The 23,383-nt window shown below is 39.3% G+C and overlaps 1 protein-coding gene across 1 annotated transcript; it reads right to left on the reverse strand.

Moving 5' to 3' along the window:
- Positions 1 to 361: 361 nt before the first annotated feature.
- DIPK2A (divergent protein kinase domain 2A) lies at positions 362 to 22,956 on the reverse strand. Its single transcript, XM_058551383.1, has 3 exons — positions 21,909 to 22,956; positions 6,876 to 7,179; positions 362 to 3,249 (listed from the first exon to the last, which is right to left on the reverse strand). The coding sequence occupies exons 1-3, from the start codon at positions 22,563 to 22,565 to the stop codon at positions 2,918 to 2,920; spliced, it is 1,293 nt and encodes a 430-aa protein (XP_058407366.1). The 5' UTR covers positions 22,566 to 22,956; the 3' UTR covers positions 362 to 2,917.
- Between the last annotated feature and the right edge of the window lie 427 nt (positions 22,957 to 23,383).

The raw sequence follows: 23,383 nt of genomic DNA on the forward strand, positions 1-23,383 counted from the left end.
AACATCTTTCAGATTTGCTTAAAATAAGCTGGGGGCAAGTAAGTTACAGTATAGACGAAACAGGTTCAGCCACATGTTGCTAACTTTTGAAGTTAATATAACCGTAATTATACTATTGTTCATTATTCTGTTGTATACATTTGAAAAATTCCACAATGAAGCTTTTTTTAAAGTCCATTTTAGTAGTAAAAGTTAAAAAACAGAAAAACAGAAGAAAACACACACACCTTAAGTCCAACTCACACCCAACCAGTTTCTGAAAATTAAATCAAAATAAACAAGAGGAAAAAAATAACTTATCTATACAACCTCAATTTCCACTCAAGAAAAATTTTGATATTTGAAGAGATAGTCTGAAAAGTGTGATTCTTAAAGTATTCTTTATTAAGATCATTAAAAGTTGTAGAAACAACTTTATATTATAAAGGCACAGGGAGACAGTTCTGATAAAATATTCAAATTAAACAGTAACTTACAGTACAAAAGACAATTTTAATGCACATACAAACCCCAAATGTCTGATTCAAAAATATTTTACTGTGTCTATTAATGGGCAATGATTAAAAATATAAATTGCTGCTGTATAATAAATATCTGATAGTGAACATCTTGATAGCAAAGTGAACAAAATATTTATTGCTTTTCACATACATATTTTTCCCTGTAATTTTAAATTCCTAATTCTTTTACTATCTTCTCCTCAACCTTCTCCAAAGATAAAAGGAAATTCTACATAATCTCATGGCAGAAACGGGAGTTATAAAAAACTACCTCAAGTAGCAATCACTGCTGGCAGTGTCTTCTCACTTCCTGTTCTGCAATCACAATCACTCCTCCAAAAAGTAAGATAAATGTTTGCTAAACCACAGAAAGACAGCCCCTCTGTGACTAGCATTCTAAGGTTTGTAATGAATACTTATCAAATATAAAAGGTGCTCTGTTTTGAAAATGTGTATTTTATCTGAAGTTTTGAGTAAGCGGTTAATGTTGACAAGTAATTTTACCTACTCCCCTCAAAGGTTTTCCAAAGTTGTAAAAAGTCAGCTTTGTAAAACTTCCAGCACTAAAATGTTTCTTTGAGGGCTAGTTAATATATGTAATGTACTGATGTATAAAAACTAACATAACACAATCTATTTTATAATGGCAGAGATCTTACCCTTCTCCTTCCAGTTTTTAAACTCGGATTAACTTTACTGATTTCATGCTGCCCTTTTTGTAGCAACCCAGTTATAGATGGTACAAGTAGAATTTCCATCACAACAGTAAAATAACATGAAAGCATCATCCTGATTTAATGAATGCTATTTCAACTTAAGAAATACCTACGTTAAAGTATTTGATAATCATTGTAAAGTTACTTAACCATATGTCATGTTCAGAGAGTGTGTAGCAGCTAGTACCGTGCCTGGCACAGAGTTGATGCTCAATAAATAGTTGTTGAATGAATGAAAAGAAAAAATTGGCTTTGGTTGTGCATATTTTAATCACTTTCTGATTTAGAATAAAGTCAGTCTAGAACTAAATACTGCACACTACACCAAACTTTGTCATAAACAAAAGTAATAATTTCAAACAGAAAAATACCACTTATGTTAGTGATAGTCAATTTATATACTGTAACTTTTACAGATAGCCCATAAATTTCACACATTTGTTAATTTTTATCCACATACTTAAATCTGATGTTTTGATGTTTAACAATGGGGTAATGAAGACCAAGTTGGGCAGACTGGCTAAACTGTCTGCTTTATAGTAAAAATTACTGGTCTATCAATAAATAAAAAGTTACGATGCCTGATTAAACTCAAATTATGACTACCATGTTAATTTTTGCAAAAGTACAATGAATAAAAGGTAGGATATCTTTTAAGTTACATATGCTTGGAAGTAGTGGCTGAATTTTTGAACACAAAAGAATAACCAGGGAGATCTGAATTTAATAATGACAGAGTTAAAGTATTGGAAGTGGGATAGTAAGAATAAGTAGGTGACCAATTTTAAATTCTAACCATGGGACTAGGTCTAATATTTCTTTGGCATATGCATTACCATCTTGGACTAGTTAGCATTTAAAAAACACTCGGTTTTTATTTTTTCTTAATCAAAATTAACATCAAGATGTAGACTGCTAGTATACTCTTCTCAAAGCCATTTAAAGGACAAAATGACATTCTGCATCATATGCCAAACTTTGTTTAGTGTACACTTATAATTATTGGCATTGAGGGATGTAACTGTTAAATAACCTTAAATGATCTCATGCAATGGTGAAACCACAGAAAGTAGGGAGAAAAGTATTTACATAATAAAATACTCAAATTCTGAAAAAACACAGTAAACCTGGGAATCCTGCCCTAACGGTAAAGGTGTACCGCACATAGCACTGAATGAAGACTAGTCCAAATTTAAATGAATGCCTACAGTAACCTGAATGTGTAAAACTTATTACAAAAACATAAAAATGAAAAAAAAAACCCTTACACATCAGAAGGAAAAGTGGCCTATAAAACAGGCCAGTCTAACTTGACATTCAAAGTAAATGCACGAGATTCACAAAATCATGATAGTAATGCAAACTAAGTCAAGTACCAAGTACCTTTTGATACACAAGCCAATGTAACTATCAGACTCATTTCCAATAGCTTAACAATATTCATTAATCCACTCAGGCATTCAGGGCGGCAAAGCAGTCAATGATAGCTCAAGTCTCCAAAGTGTAAGAAGAAACTTATTTGCAGAAGCATCATGTGATTTTTGAAGTAATGTCTTATTTTGATGGATGTTAACAATAGATCAGTGCAAGTTTATCACCCTCTGAATGTATTACTTCCAAATTTCATTTTTCCAGATAGGTTTTGGTGGTTTAATTTTAGCCAGTGATATTTAAATGGAGAAGAGAAAAGTCCACCATAGACTACCTCACATTGTTACTTAATTGTGCTAGATATTCACGCAGTTCTTTTGCAGCCTGGAATCTGCCATAGCGCTTCTTTGGGTTGGCACACTCATCCAGCAAGGCCTCTAGTCGGCCGTCTTTGGCAATTTCACTTGGCGGATCATGAAGGAGTCCTCCAGAAGTGCCACGCCAGGTGGCATGTCTGGATAAGAGGTTTTGACAAACAGCATAATAATTGTGGTCCACAGTGGCACGAGCACAAAGAATTTCTTTTGAAAATGACAAGCAAGCCTCCTTATCACAGTCATCAAATTTGCTTTCATACCATACATCCCAATTTTCAGGTTTATCTGTGAAAGGAGAAAAAGCAGAAAGAGAAAAATACATTTTAAAAAGTTTTCATTGTTTCCCAAAATATAACATTTCACTAATTAACATAGTAGTATTTGTTCTTAAAATTGTATTATAATTTTAAACATTTAAATATATTTATACACAAACATTTATTGGGAGTCCAACAATGCCAGGCAGAGGGATTAGACAAGGTCCCTACTACTGAAGGGTTCAGTCTAGAGGGAAACTTTCCATCACATAGAGGAAGTGCCATATGGAAGTATGACGCATGCTACAGAGCACAGAGGAAGCAGTACTTCTTTTTTTTTTTAAAGATTTTATTTATTTATTTTTTCCCCCAAAGCCCCAGCAGATAGTTGTATGTCATAGCTGCACATCCCTCTAGTTGCTGTATGTGGGACGCGGCCTCAGCATGGCCAGAGAAGCGGTGCGTCGGTGCACGCCCGGGATCCGAACCCGGGCCGCCAGCAGCGGAGCGCGTGCACTTAACCGCTAAGCCACCGGGCCTGCCCGGAAGCAGTACTTCTGCCTGGGGCTGTAGAAGGCTGCAGAGGGGAGAACATCCGAGGTCTTAGGTCTTAAAACAAAGAAAACAGCATTCCAGGCCCAGGGTATAATAAGTGCAAATGCATGGACTTTAGGGATTGGTCTATTTGGTTCAGCAAACAATAAGTTCACTGTGGCTAGAGTGTGAGCCACAGTGGTATCTGGAGAGGGGGGTGCAGATGAGGCTAGAGAAATAGGTTGTACCTGTGTGGTCATGACCATGGTTTATTTTATAGAGAGGTAACTCCGCGCTGAAGACTGGAGGGACTAAAATGATGACAGCAACTAAAGAAGGTCCAGAAAAAAAAGCCAGATTGTGGAAACATTTGAGACAAAAATTAACAGGTAAGTGTATGAGTAAAGTTTAAGGTTCTAACTGGATGACAAGGCAGACATTATTAACACAATACTGTTAATATTTTATATATAAATATAGAGTAAATAGAAAGTAGCTATGAGGTATTTAGGCGGTCAGGTCATATATGCAACTAGAAATAGACTTGATACTAATGACTTTGAAGTCAGAGGTACAGAACAATATTTAGAACGCATCGGCATACAAGTGCTTGATGGAGCCAAGAGAATAGCTGAATTGTATTGGCAAGCATGTTGAAAGCAAAGAAAAAAAAGACGACTGAGGGCAGAACCTTGAAACTTCAGGGTTTGGCAGAGGAGAGGTTAGTGAAAGAAACTCACTCATTCAGCAAATAATTATCTGAATGTCTACTTCATGGCAGACAAGGGTACATGATGGCAAACAGAAGAGAGAACACATGGTTCCTGCCCTCACTGGCTTACAACCAAGTATATGAAATAGACATTAAGCAAGTAAATAAACAAACATTATCTGTCATAAATTATAGGAAATGCTACGAAGGAAACAGCAGTTTCTAACAGTAGAAAGGTTTATGAAAGAAACAACCATCTCTACTGTCAGATACAGTGGTCAGATCTCTCTTAGAGGTAACATTTAAGCTAAGGCTCGAACGATAAGCAGCTAGCTGTATATGGATGAGAGACGAGGCACTTCAGGCAGAGGAAACTGTATATGGGAAAGCCCCAGAAGTGGAAAGGTTCATTCAAGAAACCACAAGGCCAGTGTGGCTGAAGCATCAAGGGCAACGGACAGAGGGTACTAAAAATGAAGAAGAGGGCCAAGCCATGCTGAGTATGCCCTGGTAAGGAGCCTGCATTTTACATGAAGAACAATGAGAAGTCATTAAAAGCATAAAGCAAGGGAGTGATAAGATCAGATTTGTTTTTAAAAAGGAACCATGTAAGCGGAAGGAAACCAAAGGAGGGAAGAATTTTAGGAAGTCTACTAATCAGTCACTTCATGAATTTGCCAATTAAGTGGTTGCTAATGGTAATGCAGGCTGCTAAGTCAAGTTCTAAGCCATTGAGGAGCGAATGGAGGCTGAGGCAGTAGACACAGGCAGAGTAAGCAATACTTTAAAAAAAAACAGTTGAAACCAAAGGGAAAACAGGAAAGAGTCTTGTTTATAAACAGACTTATTTATGGGGAGGTAAGAGAAAATTTTAAGGAGGGGGGTGGGAAGTTAAGAAGATAACTCATGCAACAAGTTCTCAAAGATGGATCTGCTCTGTCTGAAAAAGAGGGATGAATTTTACTAGTTTAGCTGATAAAAGAAAGGACACTGAGGGAGTTGCCACAGCAAAACCTCCATTTCCCCGTGAAGAAAAAAAAGGTCATTTACTAGAAAAAGTTCAGAAAAAGAGGGCGAATAAATAGATACGGGCTTTTGCAACGTGGCTATTTAGACAGCCCCACCATGAGATATTTAAAAAGAACTGGCCAGAGCTAAGGTAGCACAGAGCCATGCTCACCGTATGAAATGCACGAATACAGATGCAGGAATGCAATGTATGGTTGTATTTACTCAAGGTCAGGAATTAGCTGATATAAAAAAAAAAAAAAAACTGACAAAAAATTATTTTTAAAAACACTGGAGTAAAAATTTTAAAAGTTTAGGCAAGTTGCACAACTCGGTGAATTTACTAAAAACCACTGAACTGCACACTTTAAAAAAGAAAAGCATGGTGTAAGCTGCTGCCACGTTCAGGAATGTGGGAAGGGGCAAGTGGGAAGGAAGTACACCAGCAGGGCGTCCACTCCCTGTGGGAGGATCTACACAGCAAGTCAAGGAACTATCACAAAGTAGTTGGTGTGCATGGAATCAGAACAAGGCATTGGGAAAAATCAAGTATTTAACAGGATCAAGCTAAGATCATGCAAAAAGTACGTCCGTCTCACTCTAATATATTGCTGTTACAGTCACTGCATTCCCCAGGTGCCACAAATTTTTGGTCTCCGTACAATGAAAGATCTTCATATGATGGGAGAGGAGGGGAGGGGATTAAAAATACAAGACCCTTACACCATCAAGCAACAACCCTTCGGTTTCTCTTACTAAGCAGATTAGTTACAGAACAACAGGCTATGTCCCTGACACTTAAAATTCCATAGCATTTAATTTTCAAAACACTTCAGACGCTCTGCCCACCTATCCTGCAAAGAGCTCACAAAAAAATGGAGAGGAAAGTCGTGAGTGAGATGTAATATGTCAAACCAAAGTTAGTGATCTACAGTGCTAGGAACCATCTAAATGGTTAAAAGAAAAAAAAAATCACTGTAAAGACCCCATAGAACAATGGAACACAGAACATCAGATCCTACAGAAAAATAAGGCCTCCATGAACACAGTACAGTCTCTCTGGTAGGCTGTAACTACATAAAAACTTAATTCTGCCTTCGACTCCTAAACCACAGAATATAGCAGACTGTATGAAAAAGACATGTGTACACACACACAGAGTGGATCTGTGTCCATGTGAACCCAAACGACATTTTACTAAATACGGAGAAACTGTGACTAAGAGTACAAGTGTATGTATAATAAATCAGTATTTGTTTACCAAGTCTGGTCAAATACAACAAAGAAAGATACCGGGTTGCCATCTAAGGAGAAAATTAAAGGTCTGCTTCATATAAATGCAAATATTTTGACATAGAAAAAACATGTACAAAAAAACAATCTAAAAGTTATATACTTACTTTGTCTAATTAACCTTTTGTCAGCAACCAACACATTTTCTGCATCCACAATGATTACCTTCCCATCTCTAGGACCAACTGCAAAATTGTCAAAGCTGACGTCCAGGAGGTAGAGTGCAAATTCAAAGTCATTGTTGGTAAGTTGCTCTGCTATTTCCATTAATTGCCAAGCGAGGTCGACTCGTTTCTCCCATGGTGCATTAAAGTAACTCCACAGTTCTTCTCCAACATAGTTTACAGCCACCATTCTTCCACAAGCTCCAAGATATTTTGCAAAAGGCCAACCTTCATCAGATGGAAAACTCTACAAAAGAATTATCTTAACATTATAAGTGAGTCTGATGAAGACATCCTAGGTCTATCCCCAGATCCTCTCAGTAAAGACTGCTACTAGGCAAGAGCTTGGATCTTCTTGTTATCTTCAGTAGTTCAACAGAGATAAACTTGATTTCTTTTCTAGCTCATACCATTACCATGGTCCTGAAAAAAATTTTTTAAATAGATAACTTTACATTATAAAGCTAAAATAGAATAAGTCTCGCTTATCAAAATCTCCGAACCAAACTGATCAACAAAACACAAGATACCTTCTTTATTACCAAATCTAAAAGTATGTTTGCTTTCCTGTATCTTGTTTTCCTGTGTAAATACAACCAACAGAGGCTTTCTTTTGAATGGACAGCACTGAAGGCCTATTAGCCAGCAAGTACTTACCAGGCACCAGGCACTATGCTATGCTGGCAATAAGAGTGAACTAAACAGAGTCTTTAAAATAAAAATTTTAGAAGAAAAGACAGATACCAAACAAATAATTATGAGTATATTAAGTGTTGGTTACTAAGAAGTGATGCAGGTCCCAAGGGAGCATTTAACAGAGGCCTTGCCTAGTCCAGAAGCAGACAGGGGTGGAATTCAGAGAAGGATTCTCAGGAGTGTCTTTTAACCTACACCCACTGGTTGGTAAAGAGCAATCTGATATCCTAACAATGCAACCTCCACTCCAAATGCCTTTGGTCCCAAGTTAGTCTTGTTTCTCTTTCCACTGCCACCACATTTTCTGTTCACCTTTAGCCCAATTTAAAAATTATTTATTCTCCTAATCTTAGCAAGGTTTTCTAATGGATTGTATAACTACTGGGAGGATTAACATCCTAAAACAAAAGCCTTCCATGACCACAAACAAGTCATTTTCAAGTTAACTAAAATGACAGGCTTTATCTAAGGCACTTTCCAGTGCTAAAACGCCCAACTACAAAATGAGCATTGGGGTGCATAAGGATGGGAAGTAATATTTCAAACAACTTCTTGGAAGATCAGGTGACCAGGTGTGTTTTAAGAGCCATTCCTTCAGCCTAGCACCTTTCCTTAAATTGGAAAAAAAAAAAAATTATGGGAAGATGATGTTTACACAAACACTGCAGGGGTAACACGGTAAAACACTACAGAATATAAATATCGCCTACTTCTATTGCTAAAAATTGAACAATCTACATACATTAAAAGAGCTAGAGATGAGGCTCTTCTTCTTGGATCTGTTAAGAAAATAAGTAATATTAATTTTACCCTGAGCTTTTATAAAATTGACAAAACTCAATAATATCCTTACATTAAAATTTTTATCAACTTCAAAAGATTTTTAGAACTTCATCCATAATTACCTATTTTCATTTGTGCTTCCTTTCAACTCTATCAATGCACAATAGCTGTACTTGTTCTTTGTATATATACTTTTTATTTTAAATTTTAACGTCTGCGGTTTTGTGATAAAACAATAATCGTGTAAATTAAAAATTTAGATATGATAGTAGGAATCTTTAAATGTAGTAAATGAATTAATTCAATTTTAGTTCAGAGATAGCATCTACTGATTCTTTAGCAATCAGAGGAAAGCACATTTTTAACCTTATACCTGAGAATTTTTTACTTCTTTCGGGCATTGGGAAAAGTGACAGATTGCTCATATCCAATGTGAAGTGCAAAAACTGTTTGCTAACCATATGTTATTTTCAGCTTTTCCTCCCAACTTAAAATACCTCCATGATCTTGAAAATTTAGTTAGACAAAATGATTACAAAAGATTTAACTGCTTCCCAAAAGTATTGATGTATAAAGTCCCTGACACAAAAAGGAAAGCACTAAAAACAAGTAAATATGTGAGATTATATAGTTTTGTCACACAAAAAGTAAAACAAAAAATTCCTCTATACACTATTGGTGTATTATTCTCATGCCATATTGTAGAACAGATACAAACATATCTTTGTGAAAGTAAAATGGTCTTTGACAACAGGAGAAAAGGGAACCCTGCCAACATCTGCACGTGTACAAACGCCTCCTTGTTTTTGGAGCCTTTCCAACTGGCAAACGACAGTCAAATGTACACTTCATTACCCAACTCCCTCATAGAAGAGGATAAAATATATGAACAAATGTCATATTGAGCAACTTTATATTCATACAGTGATTTCTGACAATGTTAACTGAAATCCTGTTATGCCTCATTTTAAGAAGAGCACTACAATTCTTTCATATAGTTTGCTACCTAATCTTTCGGAAGAATTTCAATAAATGAATTCACACCACTTGCTCATATGACAAGAATTTCTCATTGTATAATCAAAATAGTCGGATTTCATTAATAAGAATTCTATTGAACACACTGTAGTACAAAGAAAATGCTCAAAGGAAGCCAAAATATTTATCATTTGTATTTAAAACAGTTCTGGCTTAGAACCAAATTACCATAGTTAAGCAGAGCTGGAGAGAGAAAATTTTAAGATGTTATGGCTTGGATTTGTTAAATATATCAAGCAACAAGAAAGGCAACTTCTTACTTCCTGATTACCAAACTCCCACGGTGCATAAAACACAGCAGCTAGCATAACATGTTTACTGCCGAGGTCCACCTTTTTTTATTTTAAACCAAACCTTAAAATCATTTTTTTCAAATTGCCTAGAACAACAGGCACAGAGTTTAAAGTAATCAAATAAAATGTGTATATTATAATGAGTTATTTACAATTGAAAAAATATGTACAAATACTTTTTTTTTTTTTTTTTTTTTTTTTTGTGAGGAGATCAGCCCTGAGCTAACATCCGCCAATCCTCCTCTTTTTTTGCTGAGGAAGACGGCCCTGGGCTAACATCTGTGCCTATCTTCCTCCACTTTATATGGGACGCCGCCACAGCATGGCTTACCAAGCAGTGCGTCGGTGCGCGCCCGGGATCCGAACCAGCGAACCCCGGGCCGCCGCAGCGGAGCGCGCGCACTTAACCGCTTGCGCCACCGGGCCGGCCCCTACAAATACTTTTCATTTGAAGGAAGAAGTCTAAACTTGAAATGGTCCTTAAATTCTGATTGGACTGGAGGCACTCCAATTAACCGTCCTGGGCTTTTCATGAGGCTTGAATGTATGTCATGAAGCGTAATATGTCAAGTTTTTAAAACTAAATATTAAAGTTTAAGATTGTACAAAGGCACAAAACAGTTATAAAACTACATATTTACTTTTCTATTACTGTATTTTTTTTTAAATTAAGTTGGTGACCACCCAAAGACAACATCTATTGAGTATTACTACCAATGTAAAAATTAAAAATGGAAATTTAAGCATTAAGCCAAACATGGTTGACTCCTAAGATTTAGACAAATACTAAATGCCTTCACAAAATAATTTACAAAATAAAAAGTACTTTGAATATGAAACCTAAGATAAATCATCACGCCTAGGCATCTTTTTTTTGGTAACAGAAAACTGCAAGCGACTTCTTGGATATCATAAAACTCAAATAATACTAATAACAATACTATATGCATTGACAGTAGCTTAAAGCCAAGGTTTCAGAAACAAGTAAAAGAAACCACCAAGGTCTTCTTCCATTTTAGGAGAAAAGGAAGGTGACATAAAATGTACATAATTAATATTACAGAAAAGATTAGAAAATCTAGATATTTTATATTCTTTATGGTAATATTTTATAAAATTTCTATATTTAAAGGGCAATATAGTATATAAGTAGAATAATGGACTTGACATCACAAGACTGGCTTTTGTGTGTATGTGTGTGAGGAAGACTGGCCCTGCGCTAACATCCATACCCATCTTCCTCCACTTTATATGGGACGCCACCACAGCATGGCCTGACAAGCAGTGCGGCGGTGCGCACCCAGGATCCGAACCGGGGAACCCTGGGCCACCGCAGCAGAGCGTGCGCACTTAACCACTTGTGCCACTGGGCTGGCCCCACAAGACTGGCTTTTAAGGTCTACCTTCACCTCTGCATCTCCCTAGCTGTGTGACCATGGCAAAATCAAAACTTCTTAGAGCTTTAGTCTCTTTCTCCGTGAAGCTGGAATAATATTTGTACCACCACATTCATCAGGGCAATGCAAGGATCAAAGGAAAACAAGTATGACATGAATTTTGTAGATTTAACTACTTCATAAAGAATTGCTTACCAAAACATTTTGATACTTTCTATTTAAATCTGTTAAATAAAACACCCAGATATTCATCAAAAGATGTGTTTATTTTCGTACCATCTACTGAAAGGCATCTACAAATAATGAACACCTTCCAAATACAGCCAAAGAACCGCTAAATTAGAAATACAGGGGCCGGCCCCGTGGCGTAGAGGTTAAGTGCACTGGCTCCGCTGCTGGCGGCCTGGATTCGGATCCCGGGCGCGCACCAACGCCCCGCTTGTCAGGCCATGCTGTGGCGGCATCCCATATAAAGTGGAGGAGTTAAAAAAATACATCTTAACTGTCCTCTAGCAGTTTCTAATTTACAATGGAATATATAAATTAGCTATGAAACTTGAGAAAGGCTCAATGCTATGAGAAATGTCTAGGGCATCCACAAGCACTAAAATCACAAAAAAATGTAAAATTTTTTTGTTAACATGCATACACATCAATACAGCATTGTAATTTGTAAATGCTTACATTTTACAATAGGTAAGCACTACAAAGTGAATTCTAAATCTGAAGTAACCTGTCACCTATCTATTGATAGTTTATGTGATCAACAAAGAGGACGTGAAATCTAAGAACTGTCAAGTTGCAGGGGACCTGAGTTGTAAATCCAGTTCAATCTTATCAGCACAGTTTAAGTGTTCCGCCTAAAGTCTCAAGGGGTGGTCAGAGGCGAAGTCAGGCTAATACAGCCCCTCAATCCAACATCCTTCTATTTCAGAAGTTTTCAGATTCTGGGGAGGTAACAGTGCACAGATTTCACGCTCATATGATGCAACACCTCCAGGAGCGTCTGGGGCAGGCACCCCACAAGAAAACTTTTTATGCTGCAAAAATAATGTAGTTAAGTTTATTCATCTGAAATGGGATAAAGCACATAAATTACCTCATGAGTTTTCATTTTTGTTTTTGTTTTTTTTTAATTTGACAAAACGTATTTTTCTGCAGGTTTTTAAATTTGAAATTGCAGATAAGGGATTGTATGTTAACCTACATTTCAACGACTACTACAAGCAGCTGGAGTAAAAAGGCAGCGAGAGACTTAACGGTGGAATGAAAAGAATACAAATTTTGAATTAAAAAATCCTAGGTCTAGTCTAACTCCACCATGAAATGCTAAGTAAACTGCTGTAAATAAAATACAGTTCCTAATCTCAGGAAGCTTTTTCAGCCTGAGGTGAGAGGATGGTTATTAAACACGTGTAAACTATAAATTACAGAATTTGTTACAAATTACTGAAAAGTAGACTGTGTTGAAAAAGAAGAGTAGGAACCTATTTTAGATTGCAGAGTAAAGAGCAGCCTCTCTAAGGAAGTGTTACTTAGGCTGAGATCTGAAGGATGAGTACAATACTAGACAGACTGGGGATGGGGCAGTAAGAATGTTCCAGGCACATGTCAGAGCCAGAAGCTGGCTTCTCAGAACTGAAAAGAAAGGCCAAAGCAGCTGCAGTAAAATGAATGAGGAAGAAATGGCTTGAGGGTAATGGAGTCTGGAGAGGGAGGGAGGGACCAGCCCATGGTGGCACTTACAGAATAAAACACAAACTCCTCCATATGGTCTACATGCAATGAAAAAAACAAATATATGTCAAAGCCCTAACATTCCGAAACATCTTACATACTGGAATTAACCAATATCCTGTGGTATATAACGTTAATCTAAAAAACAAGTTTTTATAATATCACAATACCCTTTGATCAACAGCCATTGGCCTACCAGATCCATAAGTCATTTTATTCTATTACGTCAGAACACAGTCATGAAGAAACATGCGATGTATGAGTAAAAATATATAAAACAACACCTTTTGGATTTATTAATTAATTTACTTATAGTGAATGGCATGAAACTGATAGATTAAAATAAGGTCAACTCTAAAGCGCTTGTGTTCCACTATCTTTTTTGGCTCCTTACATGACCAAAAGTAGGGTTTGCACACTCAATTTAAAAGGTCATAATTCCTTTCATACAAGAAATATAAAATATTTTATAGTCATTTATTACATCACAACACTCCAGTAAAAGGAACATAACTTTGCAGTTTGCCTAAAGAAGAGATGTGTTATTATACAAGACCTTGTTTTTAAATGAAGAAATTCCTAGTAGAAAGTGACTTGAAAAAAATCTATTAATAAAACATACAATCTAAAAGCTGGTTATACGTTTCCTACAGAACAGGCATTGTGACACACACACCAAATTTACACTTGAAAACACTTTTAGAAAGTAAACGTATCAAAAGCATAGGAAATGCTTAAAGGTTCAATTTAAGTTTCAAAATTATTTTTAAAAGCTCAAATTTGAACAAAATCCCATTGTAGTAACGCATGTTATAACAGCTGTTCACAGAGATTAGTCAACTGTACTGGTGACAGACTAATGTGTTCACAGTTTTGTGAACTGTCTGGAGGGGGAATACAGTAAAATTACTGGGATGATTTAAAGGTTACCTACTTTCTTCTAAAATTTCTCAAAGATCTCAGCTTCTTAATTTATATCGCCAAATAGTGGCCAAAATCCATTGCAAATACTATAGAATCTTAATAATCTTAAGATGTTCAAGTCATAGGATATGTACCATTTATTTCATTAAATAATTTTCTGAATGCCATTTTCCACCCACCTAGAATTCCAACAATATTAAGCAATGCCTTGAAAATAGCAAGGTTGTGTTATTTCACTGAATATCGTGTCCAACAGCTGTATCTAAAATTGGAAAGGAATGTCAAAACACATCAACAACAAAAAGACTACCTAAGTTTAACAGAAATAAATAATCTTTTACAATAAATGGCTTAAGAAATGCTCTCCCCCAACAACAAAAAATCACTTGGCCATCAATTTTAAATACACATAAATTTACTAATCAACTGATCCTTTCCTACCTTCTCTCGCAACCACAGCAACTGTGATCCACATTTCGAAGTTGAAATATATACCTCCCAAAACCATACTCGAACATTGACTCACAATAAAACAAAATGTCAAAGAAAGAAAAAAGATATAGTAGCTTCTTTTGAACCCAATAACCTAAGAATGCTACGTTACTTTCTTTAGTCAAGAACCAACTTCTTTCATCAGTCTGCAAAGTAGAACAGTACTAACTTCTCTGGTTCCTTTAAAACCACAAGCTAAATTAACAGAGTCCCTCAGAAGAACAGCAAGATATCTGCTAGTAGTACAGTCTCTCTCTCCTCTGGGCTTCCACATCATAATAAGGAATCATCACTCAGTAGTTGCTCAGACCAAAAACCCAGGAGATGTCCTTTATTTTTCCCTTTCCCTCGTATCTTAACCCATCAGCAAGCCTTGTGAGCTCTTCCTCCAAAATGCATTGGGTCTGACCACTTTTCATAACCTCCATTGCAATCATCTCAATGCAAACCACCAAGCTCTCTCCCACAAGCTAGTGCAAAAGTCTTCCTGATTCCTTTCGTACTCCTTATAATCCATCTTCCACAAACCAGGCCTTGCGAAAAACAGTTCCACTGTTTCCCATTGCTCTGAAAATGAAATCTTAAACTCACTAAGCATGGTTACAAGGCTATATAGAATATGGGCCTTTCCTACCTCTATGACCTTATATTCTACTATGCTTCCCTACTCTCACGTTTGATCCTGCTTTGGGGCCTCTCAATTTGCCATATGTCTCGCCTAAAAACATTGCCTTCAGAACTCTGCACCATTAGCTTTTTCTCATCATTCACACCTCAGCTAAAACGTCACTTTCCCTGACCACTCAATTGAAAGTATTCTATCCCCAATCCAGTTCTCCATCACAGGAGTCCGCTTTGTTCTTTTTATAGTATGTAAAATCCAAAATTACCTTGTTCTTTGGTTGCTGCCCATACCTAATGCCCCAGAAAGCAAAGGCTGCACAAACTGTGCCCTGGCCTGTATCCCAGGGGGGTACAGATCAGTTCCTGGCACTACTGAGCAATGCCACATAATTCTTGTCAGATCTCCTCACGTCACAGTGAAAACTCCAATGAGCACTAGAAAGGCCAAATATGAAGACTCTGAAGCATCATACTTGCCTCAATTAATAAATCTTTTAAGATTCTGTCTCAGAGTCTAAGAATGCCTATAAATAACCTAGATTTAACCTCTATTTTTAAAATTATCACTCATCACTGTACTAAATAGAAGTATTACCCTGGAATAATGATTTACAGAGAAAAATTAAACTGTTTGCTTTACATTACTGAATCCTTATCTAAATCTTGTTTCCCACAATATTCATTCAATTCACTGTACTTCATATGGGACAAATCCCTAAGCCCCCTTTTAATTACTATTCCAAAAAAACCTAGGCATTTATAATATGTGTATATATCAAGGGGGTAACATCTGAACGTTGGCCATAGGAAGAGTAAAATTTATCTATTTCTAAGATAGATGTCAACATAATGTACTAAAGAACTTTTCAACGACTATAGCTGTCTAAAAATGGAATTAGCTGATTTGGAAAGTAGTAATTATAAAAAATTTTATAATTGAAGATATTTCACATATATTATCTGAATAATCCTATCTCCTTTAATCTTGAAAACAATTCTGTTGGATAAGTATTAACATTCCCATTTTACTGTCTAAAAACTCAGGCTCTGAAACATTAAGTGACTTGCTCAATGGCATCCAACAACTCTGTGGTAGTACAGAATGCTAACTCAATACTGCCCCTACCACTCTTCCGGCCCCTACCTATGGGCAAAATCCCACTTATCCTTCAGAACTCAATTACTCTGAAATCTTCCTATGAAGATACACCCAGACATCCCTCCCTAAATGAGTCATTTGACAGAATGCAGGTATCTTTTTTTGTAGGACTTATGTTATATTGATTGTAATTAGTCATTTATATGACCTACCTCCTACACAGTAAGCTACGTGCTGCCTAGAAAAATCTTTTCCATCCAAATGCCTTATAACAGACTATTTACCAAATGAACAAATAAAACTCAGTTTTTCTGATTCTAAGTCCAGGACTATAAGTTCAAAGAGCTTCCAAGTATTTCACAGATAACTTCCTATCAAGAATCTGTATTTAAAAAAGACATACACATTGGATAAAAAATTTGATTACATAACTTAAAACCTGTCAGAGTCTATGACCAGGATGAATAACTATCCTCATCTTAAACTAGTAATTTACTAGTAATAAAGTAGTCTTAAGACATTTTACCATCACTTCCTAAAGTTCTTCAAGTGCACAGGAAAACTGCACGGCTTATATTCTAAGGACATATTAGTTTAATATATACATAATGAGTGAAAAGTGAAGAAAGAAAAAATGTCAGCATTCTGTGAAGAGTCAGCAGCGATGACACCAATATAGGAAGTAGGCCAGAGACCGTAAGTCAGAAAGAGAGAGAATAAAAAGCAGTCTGATGATCCCCTGAGAAACTGACCACCAACGTCCAGAAAGCAGACCCCTGAAAAGTACGCTTTCTGTTCTGCACCAACACTCATGGGGAATATGTGCTGACCCATGTGGCGGAAATATGAAGGAAAATAGTTCCAAGATTAGCAAAAGTACAGAAAGGACCTCAGGATTAATAATGGTCAAAGGATGTGGATAAATCCAGAAATAGGCCTGGGTGTCAAATGATTTTGCTCCACTGATCTGGAAGCAGTGCTTTCCTAAAGCTCACTGTTTCTACAGTCTTTCCAAAATAAAAGTCTCCTCCTTTTTTGGACCTGCAGTACACAGAAGTATTCTATCATTAATTTTTTTTGCTTTTCCATGAAGGATGATCAAGTGTCAAAAGCGTCAATGAAACTTCGATGAAAAACTAGAAAAAAAACCCTCTAGATTTAAACTTATGAATTTACTAAATAAAAAGTGCTCTCTTCAGAACTACCTAGTCAGAACCATCTCTGAAGCCTAAATCTGGGAACGTACTTACAACAGCAGCAGCCAATGGGAGAGAAGTAGGTGGCTCCTTAAGCTTTTGCTGGAAAAGAAACTCCTGAGACAGTCTTTCTAGATGCTATCGCTCTACAAGATCCTTGGCTACCATTAGCTTCATATTCTTTCCTTCAAAGGCAGTCTCTGGTTTTTGCTTTGTTTTAATCTGATTTCATGTGTAAAAATTTGGGGGTAGGAAGACAAGCTTGAAACTGGGTTATCTATTCTGGCCTCCAACCCATCCCCCTAGCAGGGACAAAGTACCAAAATCCCCCAATTCCCTTTTAGAAGAGCTTAAACCCAGTTAAAGTTAAGCTCAGAAGAGAAGTAGAAAAACAATAATTTCTCAAGTCAAGAGTTTGAGAGTCACAGGATGTTGTTGCTAAAAAGCAAAGGATCTAATCCGATAGTCTCATTTTATAAGAAGTGAGTCCCATAAAAAAAGTTTATCAACTTGTCCAAAGACAGACAATTAGGTGAGTGGCCATAATCTTTTGTTTACTTCAAAAACTACGTCTTTGGCAGTGCACCTTAAAAATATATTCTTCCCCTACAGAAATTATTTTTAAGGACAAAAATAATAACATTCACTCAAAGTTTTCCGTAAAAATTCATCCTGTAACATAGGAATGGACTAAATCAGTGTAACTAAAGATATGGTTGATAGTCAGACTCATAACTATTTTGAAGGTGATTTATATTACAAACAAGCTTCAAAACAGCTGATCAAATGCACTAGACAAAGTCACTTTTACCTTAATGTCTAACATTTATTTATTGAGTGCTTACTATGCATCAGGCACTATATAAAGCATTTTGCATATATTATGTCATTTACAAGAACTGAAATGAAAGCTTAAAACCCATAGCTTAAATAATGATAGCTACATATTGTAAAAATTAGGGAAATCCTATTAAAACTATGATTCAGAAAATTCAAGGCAAATAAAGTTCTATAAATATAATAGTAAAACAAATTCTCACCTCCTTCCCCCTAAATAACCAAGAGCCTTCTTTATTTCTATAGACAAGACCATCTTCACTATCTCCAGGTCATAAAGTCAGAGATACAGTCTGGGCTTCAGGAAACTCAGAGAGCATTTTTCTCTCCCATGCCCACAACTTCTACAAATTCAAGAATAGGTAAGTACAAGTACTAGTAAAAAATATGTCAATAAAATAACAGAAAACATCTTGCCATTTTGCCAAATACTTCAACATCTCAATTTTTTAATATTCCAAGAATATTATTACACAATATAAAAATCAACAAAGCCCCTCTCCCCAATTTTTTTCACAGGATTATGGCATACTTGTAATTAAAATACACTTATTGGTGAAGTAAAAACGTGACAAAGAAAAGAAGGCATCACAGTAGAAGTTAAAGGTACTAGCGTTATCTTGTTGCTTGATGTCTATAAAATTTTTTAGAAGATAATAATTCTATGGCAGAACAACTTTCCTTAGAGCTAGAGAAGCTGCTATAAGATAGTAAAACTATCCAACACTGGGAAGAGAGTTGTACTTTCATACTATTTCATATTGGGAAATTTATATTACAAATCAATATAGCCTCACATAGATAATGTATGTGCATAATATATCTTATGGACATTTCATACCTTTCACGTCTCCTTTCAAGGCATAACAGAAACTTTAATTTGTTATTCCTTAAAATCAGAAGAGACAAGTTTAATGGGTTAAATCATATATATTTTTCAGTTCTTTCTTTAGTACCTTATCAAAAGAGATTTTTAAATGTTTATTTTGGAAGCATGTTTACTACATTGGAACTTTTGTTAAGAATAGTCTAATGAAGTCAGTTCAAAAGACTTTTTTCCCGAAGTAGTTAATTTTTGGACAATAAAAGATAAGGAAAATCTAGTTATCACCAACTGTTCAAAAATTCCATAAGTAGCTCCCTCTCCTGGAAAAAAAAGTGAGTTCCTCTTTAAGCTATAAACACACACTTGTACTCTTAAAAATATTTTTAAAAAATATATATAAATAGAGAGCCAAATTTGAGCGAGTTTTTCTACCGTTATCAACTAATATCCCAATACTACCATAAACGGCTACTAACAGTTTTACAGAAACTTGTATAAATACTAAAATTGTATACCTTTGTCTAGCTAACAAAAAGTAATGAACATCATGATTTGACTTCAAACGTAACAATCTCTGTACCTAATCACAGAATTTTAAGATTCCTTTCCTTTTGGTGGTTTCATACCATGATCAAACCTCAATTATGTTGTTCGTACTTGGTAACTCACTAGTTGTTACCAAAGATGAAGTGGTTCTATGAAGATCTCTTATTTAAAAATGAGTTTTCTTATTCTACTTGCTTGTTCAGCAGGTAAAAAAATAAGCACACCAATACGACTGACTGGTATTCAGACCTCACATTTATATTTCACACAGCATGTGATTAGCTATAGAACTGGACTGCCTAAATTAAAAATGCAATTTACAAATGTCACAGTCAACAATGCTGATACATGTATTTCCTCACATACTAAAAACAAACTCTTTACAGCCCATCTACCCACTCAGAGCAACTGTGTCACTAAGTTTACATTAGTAAACTTAATGTAACTAAAGTAACTGTAATTTTTTAAAAGTTGTTTATCATGCAAGATGAAAACTGAGGAAGAAAGAATAAGTTTGAGGGAAGAGTTAATCAGAAAACAAGATGCAAGCAGGCTTGATTATCTCAACTATAAAGTAAACTGAAAATGCCAAGACAACTTCAAACTTCAAAACATATAAAAGCTTCTCAAATAAAGCAGATTTACCTTAGGGCAAATCAAACGGCAAAGTTTCTCATGTTCAAATGCCATGATGTTTATAAAGAACTGGATACAGTGTTCTTAAAATATTAGTTGTTTCTAATACATCAATACTCCGAATTACTCCATAAAAATCTGTCAATAGGCAGCCACTATTGTAAGTGCAGAAAATCTGTATTACTAAGATAGCTCCTTACTAAATTCTTGGGTCCCAGAGAATTTGACAGACTATCTACTCAGCAAACTACACTGATAAAGCTGTCTCCCGGGACCAACCTTGCTAACATAAACACCTACTTCTCAAAGAGAAAAGGCAGCTTAAATAAAAAATCAAATGTATTGATCATAAATATGGACTTAAGCTTTAGAGGTTGACTAGTTTTGAAATTACCAAATAAAGTAATTTCTTCGAGGGAATTTAAACCAGTTTTACACACCATTCACTATCAGAGCAGTATTTAATATACAATCTGTACTTTAAATCCCACCCATTACATATACCCTATGACACCTTAAAATTTACTAAGACCCACACTAAAGTTTTGTTTGAGGCAAAGTATTTATTTTGTGTTAAAATTATTTGGCTAAACTAATCAAACAAAACTGGTTTCTCTCAGCTAAGTTGGGCAGCAGAGAACTTGAGAAAAGAAAGCAATACAAATGAACACTGCACATTCCTATTCGTGCACTTTAGATTTAAAAAAACAACAAAACCCGGTACAAACCCCCCAGGCATGAGTGACATTCTTAGCAGTGCAGAAAGGGCGTGAAGTATACCTGAATTTCTTGTGATTGATTTTCAGTCATGCCCTTTTCCCTTGTATCTGAAATACTGCGAAACTGGTACGGAGAAGGAGCAGGGTAACCTCCCCTGTGCTTATCAGGAGGGATCACAACCCCACAGCTGTAACCATTATCCAAGGACACCGCGCTAAGGCCGGGTCGGAATGTGTAGAAACTCAGTTAACTGCTCCAAAGATAGACACAGTTTCCTGGGGTTTTGTTTTCTCTTTTGCTGTCACCAGTAAAAAGATCGCAACCTACTCCCCTAATAGGCACGTTTGTTTTCAAAATAAAGTCACGAGAGAGCCAATAACTCAACGAGGCGAGAGGTGAGAATCTCCTTCCCCGGTTTCTCCCCCGGGCCTAACATTTCACCTTCTTCTTGCAGCCAAATTACCAGATGGATAGGGCAGGTCACAGGACCTGGATGAAAACGTCCGTCTTGGCCTTAAACCCTCCCAGCCCCAAGTCCAACGATATCTTACTCTTTCCTCTTCCTAATCCCACCCGAAGCCCGGCTCGTGGATTAACCCCACCCCTGACCACAGTCCCCATTCTCTGACCCTATGTTCGCCAGCTTGTCCCCAAACAGGCTGCCCCAACGATCTGCCAGGTCACACAAGATAAGGAATAAGACAAAGACAGACTCTGGGGCCGAAGTTAGGCCGCCCACGCGGGTACCGCAGGGGAGCGCAAACGCGGCACGGAAGCACATGGGAAGAGCCCAGGGGTCCGAGCGCGGGGGGCAGCCTGCGCCCGCCGCACAGCCGCAGGCGGGGAGCGGAGCCGAGGCAACTCGCCGCAGACACGTTTTGGGAGCGCACAGACGCGCTCCCTCCGGCGTTGAAGGACCCGCAGTCAAAGCCCAGATGCGCCCGCGTCTAGGTGACACGGCCGACTCGCCCCGGCCGGGTCGCCCTCCGCATCCGGCACAGCGCCCCGGGCCCCCGCGCCGCGCCCTCCCCACGCCCGCAGCCGGGCGGGTCCGAGCCGGGCCGCGCGCGCCCGCGGAGCCACCCCGCCGCCGTGCCCGCGGACCCCGCAGGGCGCCCCCGCCCGCGCCCACCTGTAGCACCAGCGGCTCGGGGTTGAAGGCCAGCGTCAGCAGCAGCTGCATGCGCTCCGAGTCCTTGAGGTTGCGGAGCAGGAAGCTGCCCGAGTCCTTGGTCTCGGCGTAGCGGCGCACCAGGCGGTCGAGCAGGCGCTGCGAGGGGCAGTGCACCAGGTCGGACCAGCCCTCCACCGCCTCGGGCGTGAGCAGCCGCACGTCGCCGTTGAGGCGCGCGAACTCGGTGCGCGGCATGGCCTGGAGCAGGTCGCAGCGGGGCCGCCCGGTGGCCCGCTTGCAGATGCTCTGGTCGAGCTGCGCCAGCTCGCGCTGCGAGCCGAGGCGCTTGAGCACCACGCGGCGGCGGCCGCCCTCGCGGGGCTCGCCGTACTGCGCGAAGTAGACGTTCTTCACGTTGAGGAAGTCCAGCAGGCGCAGGCGGCCCCACGCCTCGAACGCCACCTGCCCGTTGAGGAAGCGGCGGCACCAGCTCGTGCCGAAGCACGCCGGGCACTTATTGAGCTGCAGGAAGCGCCGGTCGGCCAGCTCGTTGCGCTGCCAGGAGGCGAGCAGCGACGGCGAGTGCAGCACCATCAGCACCAACAGGCTGCCCAGCGCCGCCAGCTTCAGCGAGCGGGACAGGCGGCCCAGCTTCGGGGGCACCAGGCGCCACATCCCGCCCGCCGCCCGTCCGCCCCGCGCGGAGGGCGAGGGCACCCCCGGGGCGCCCCCGCCGCGCCGAGACGCGGAGAGCACCGGCAGGGGCCCCGCGCGCGAGAAGGAGCGAGGGCGCCGGCTGGGGCGGGAGGCGGAGGAGGCGTGTGAGCGCGAGACGGGGAGCGGGAAGAGCCGAGCCGAGCGGGCTGCGACTTCTCCCAGTCACTAGTCTCCACAACTCTCGAGCTCCCTCCTCCGAGCTCCCCGCCCTCCGACTCCGGCGGCGCCTCCTCCCCGCCAGCCAAGTTATAGAGGCGCGGGAGGGGGAGGGAGCGCGGGGCCCCGCCGGCCGCGCGCCCGCGTCCGCGCGCGCACGCGCCCTGCTCGCTCGGGACGCGGGGGCGGCGGCGGCGGCCGCCCGCGGGGCGAGCGGGGTCTCCGAGGAGAGGGAAGGAGGGACTCACGGAAGGGGAAGAGAAGCTGGAATGTCTCAGCGAAAAGTAGCAACAGTGTAGGAAGGAGGGAAGGATGAGGTGCCCGCGCGTCCCTGACGCCGCACGCCCCAGGTCCTACGCGCCGGCTCTCCAGAGAGGGAGGGGGGGCCGGGGGCGGGGCTGGCGGGCGGTGCGAGCGCGTCGCGCGCCGCCGGAAAGCGTAAGCGCGGGCTCGCGGGGCGGCCTCGGAGGCGGGCTCTTGGGGGCGGAGCTCGAGCCTTGGAGGAGGGGCGAGCTCGCGAGCTCTGGAGGTCAAGTGACTTAGAAGTGGTTAATCTACGACTGTGGAGCGTTACTGGGGCTTGTCTTTTGCTGTTGTGGAGACGATCCTCTAGGAGGAAA

The sequence above is a fragment of the Diceros bicornis genome, chromosome 2, assembly GCF_020826845.1.
Source record: "Diceros bicornis minor isolate mBicDic1 chromosome 2, mDicBic1.mat.cur, whole genome shotgun sequence".
In the NCBI taxonomy this organism is placed as follows: Eukaryota; Metazoa; Chordata; class Mammalia; order Perissodactyla; family Rhinocerotidae; genus Diceros; species Diceros bicornis.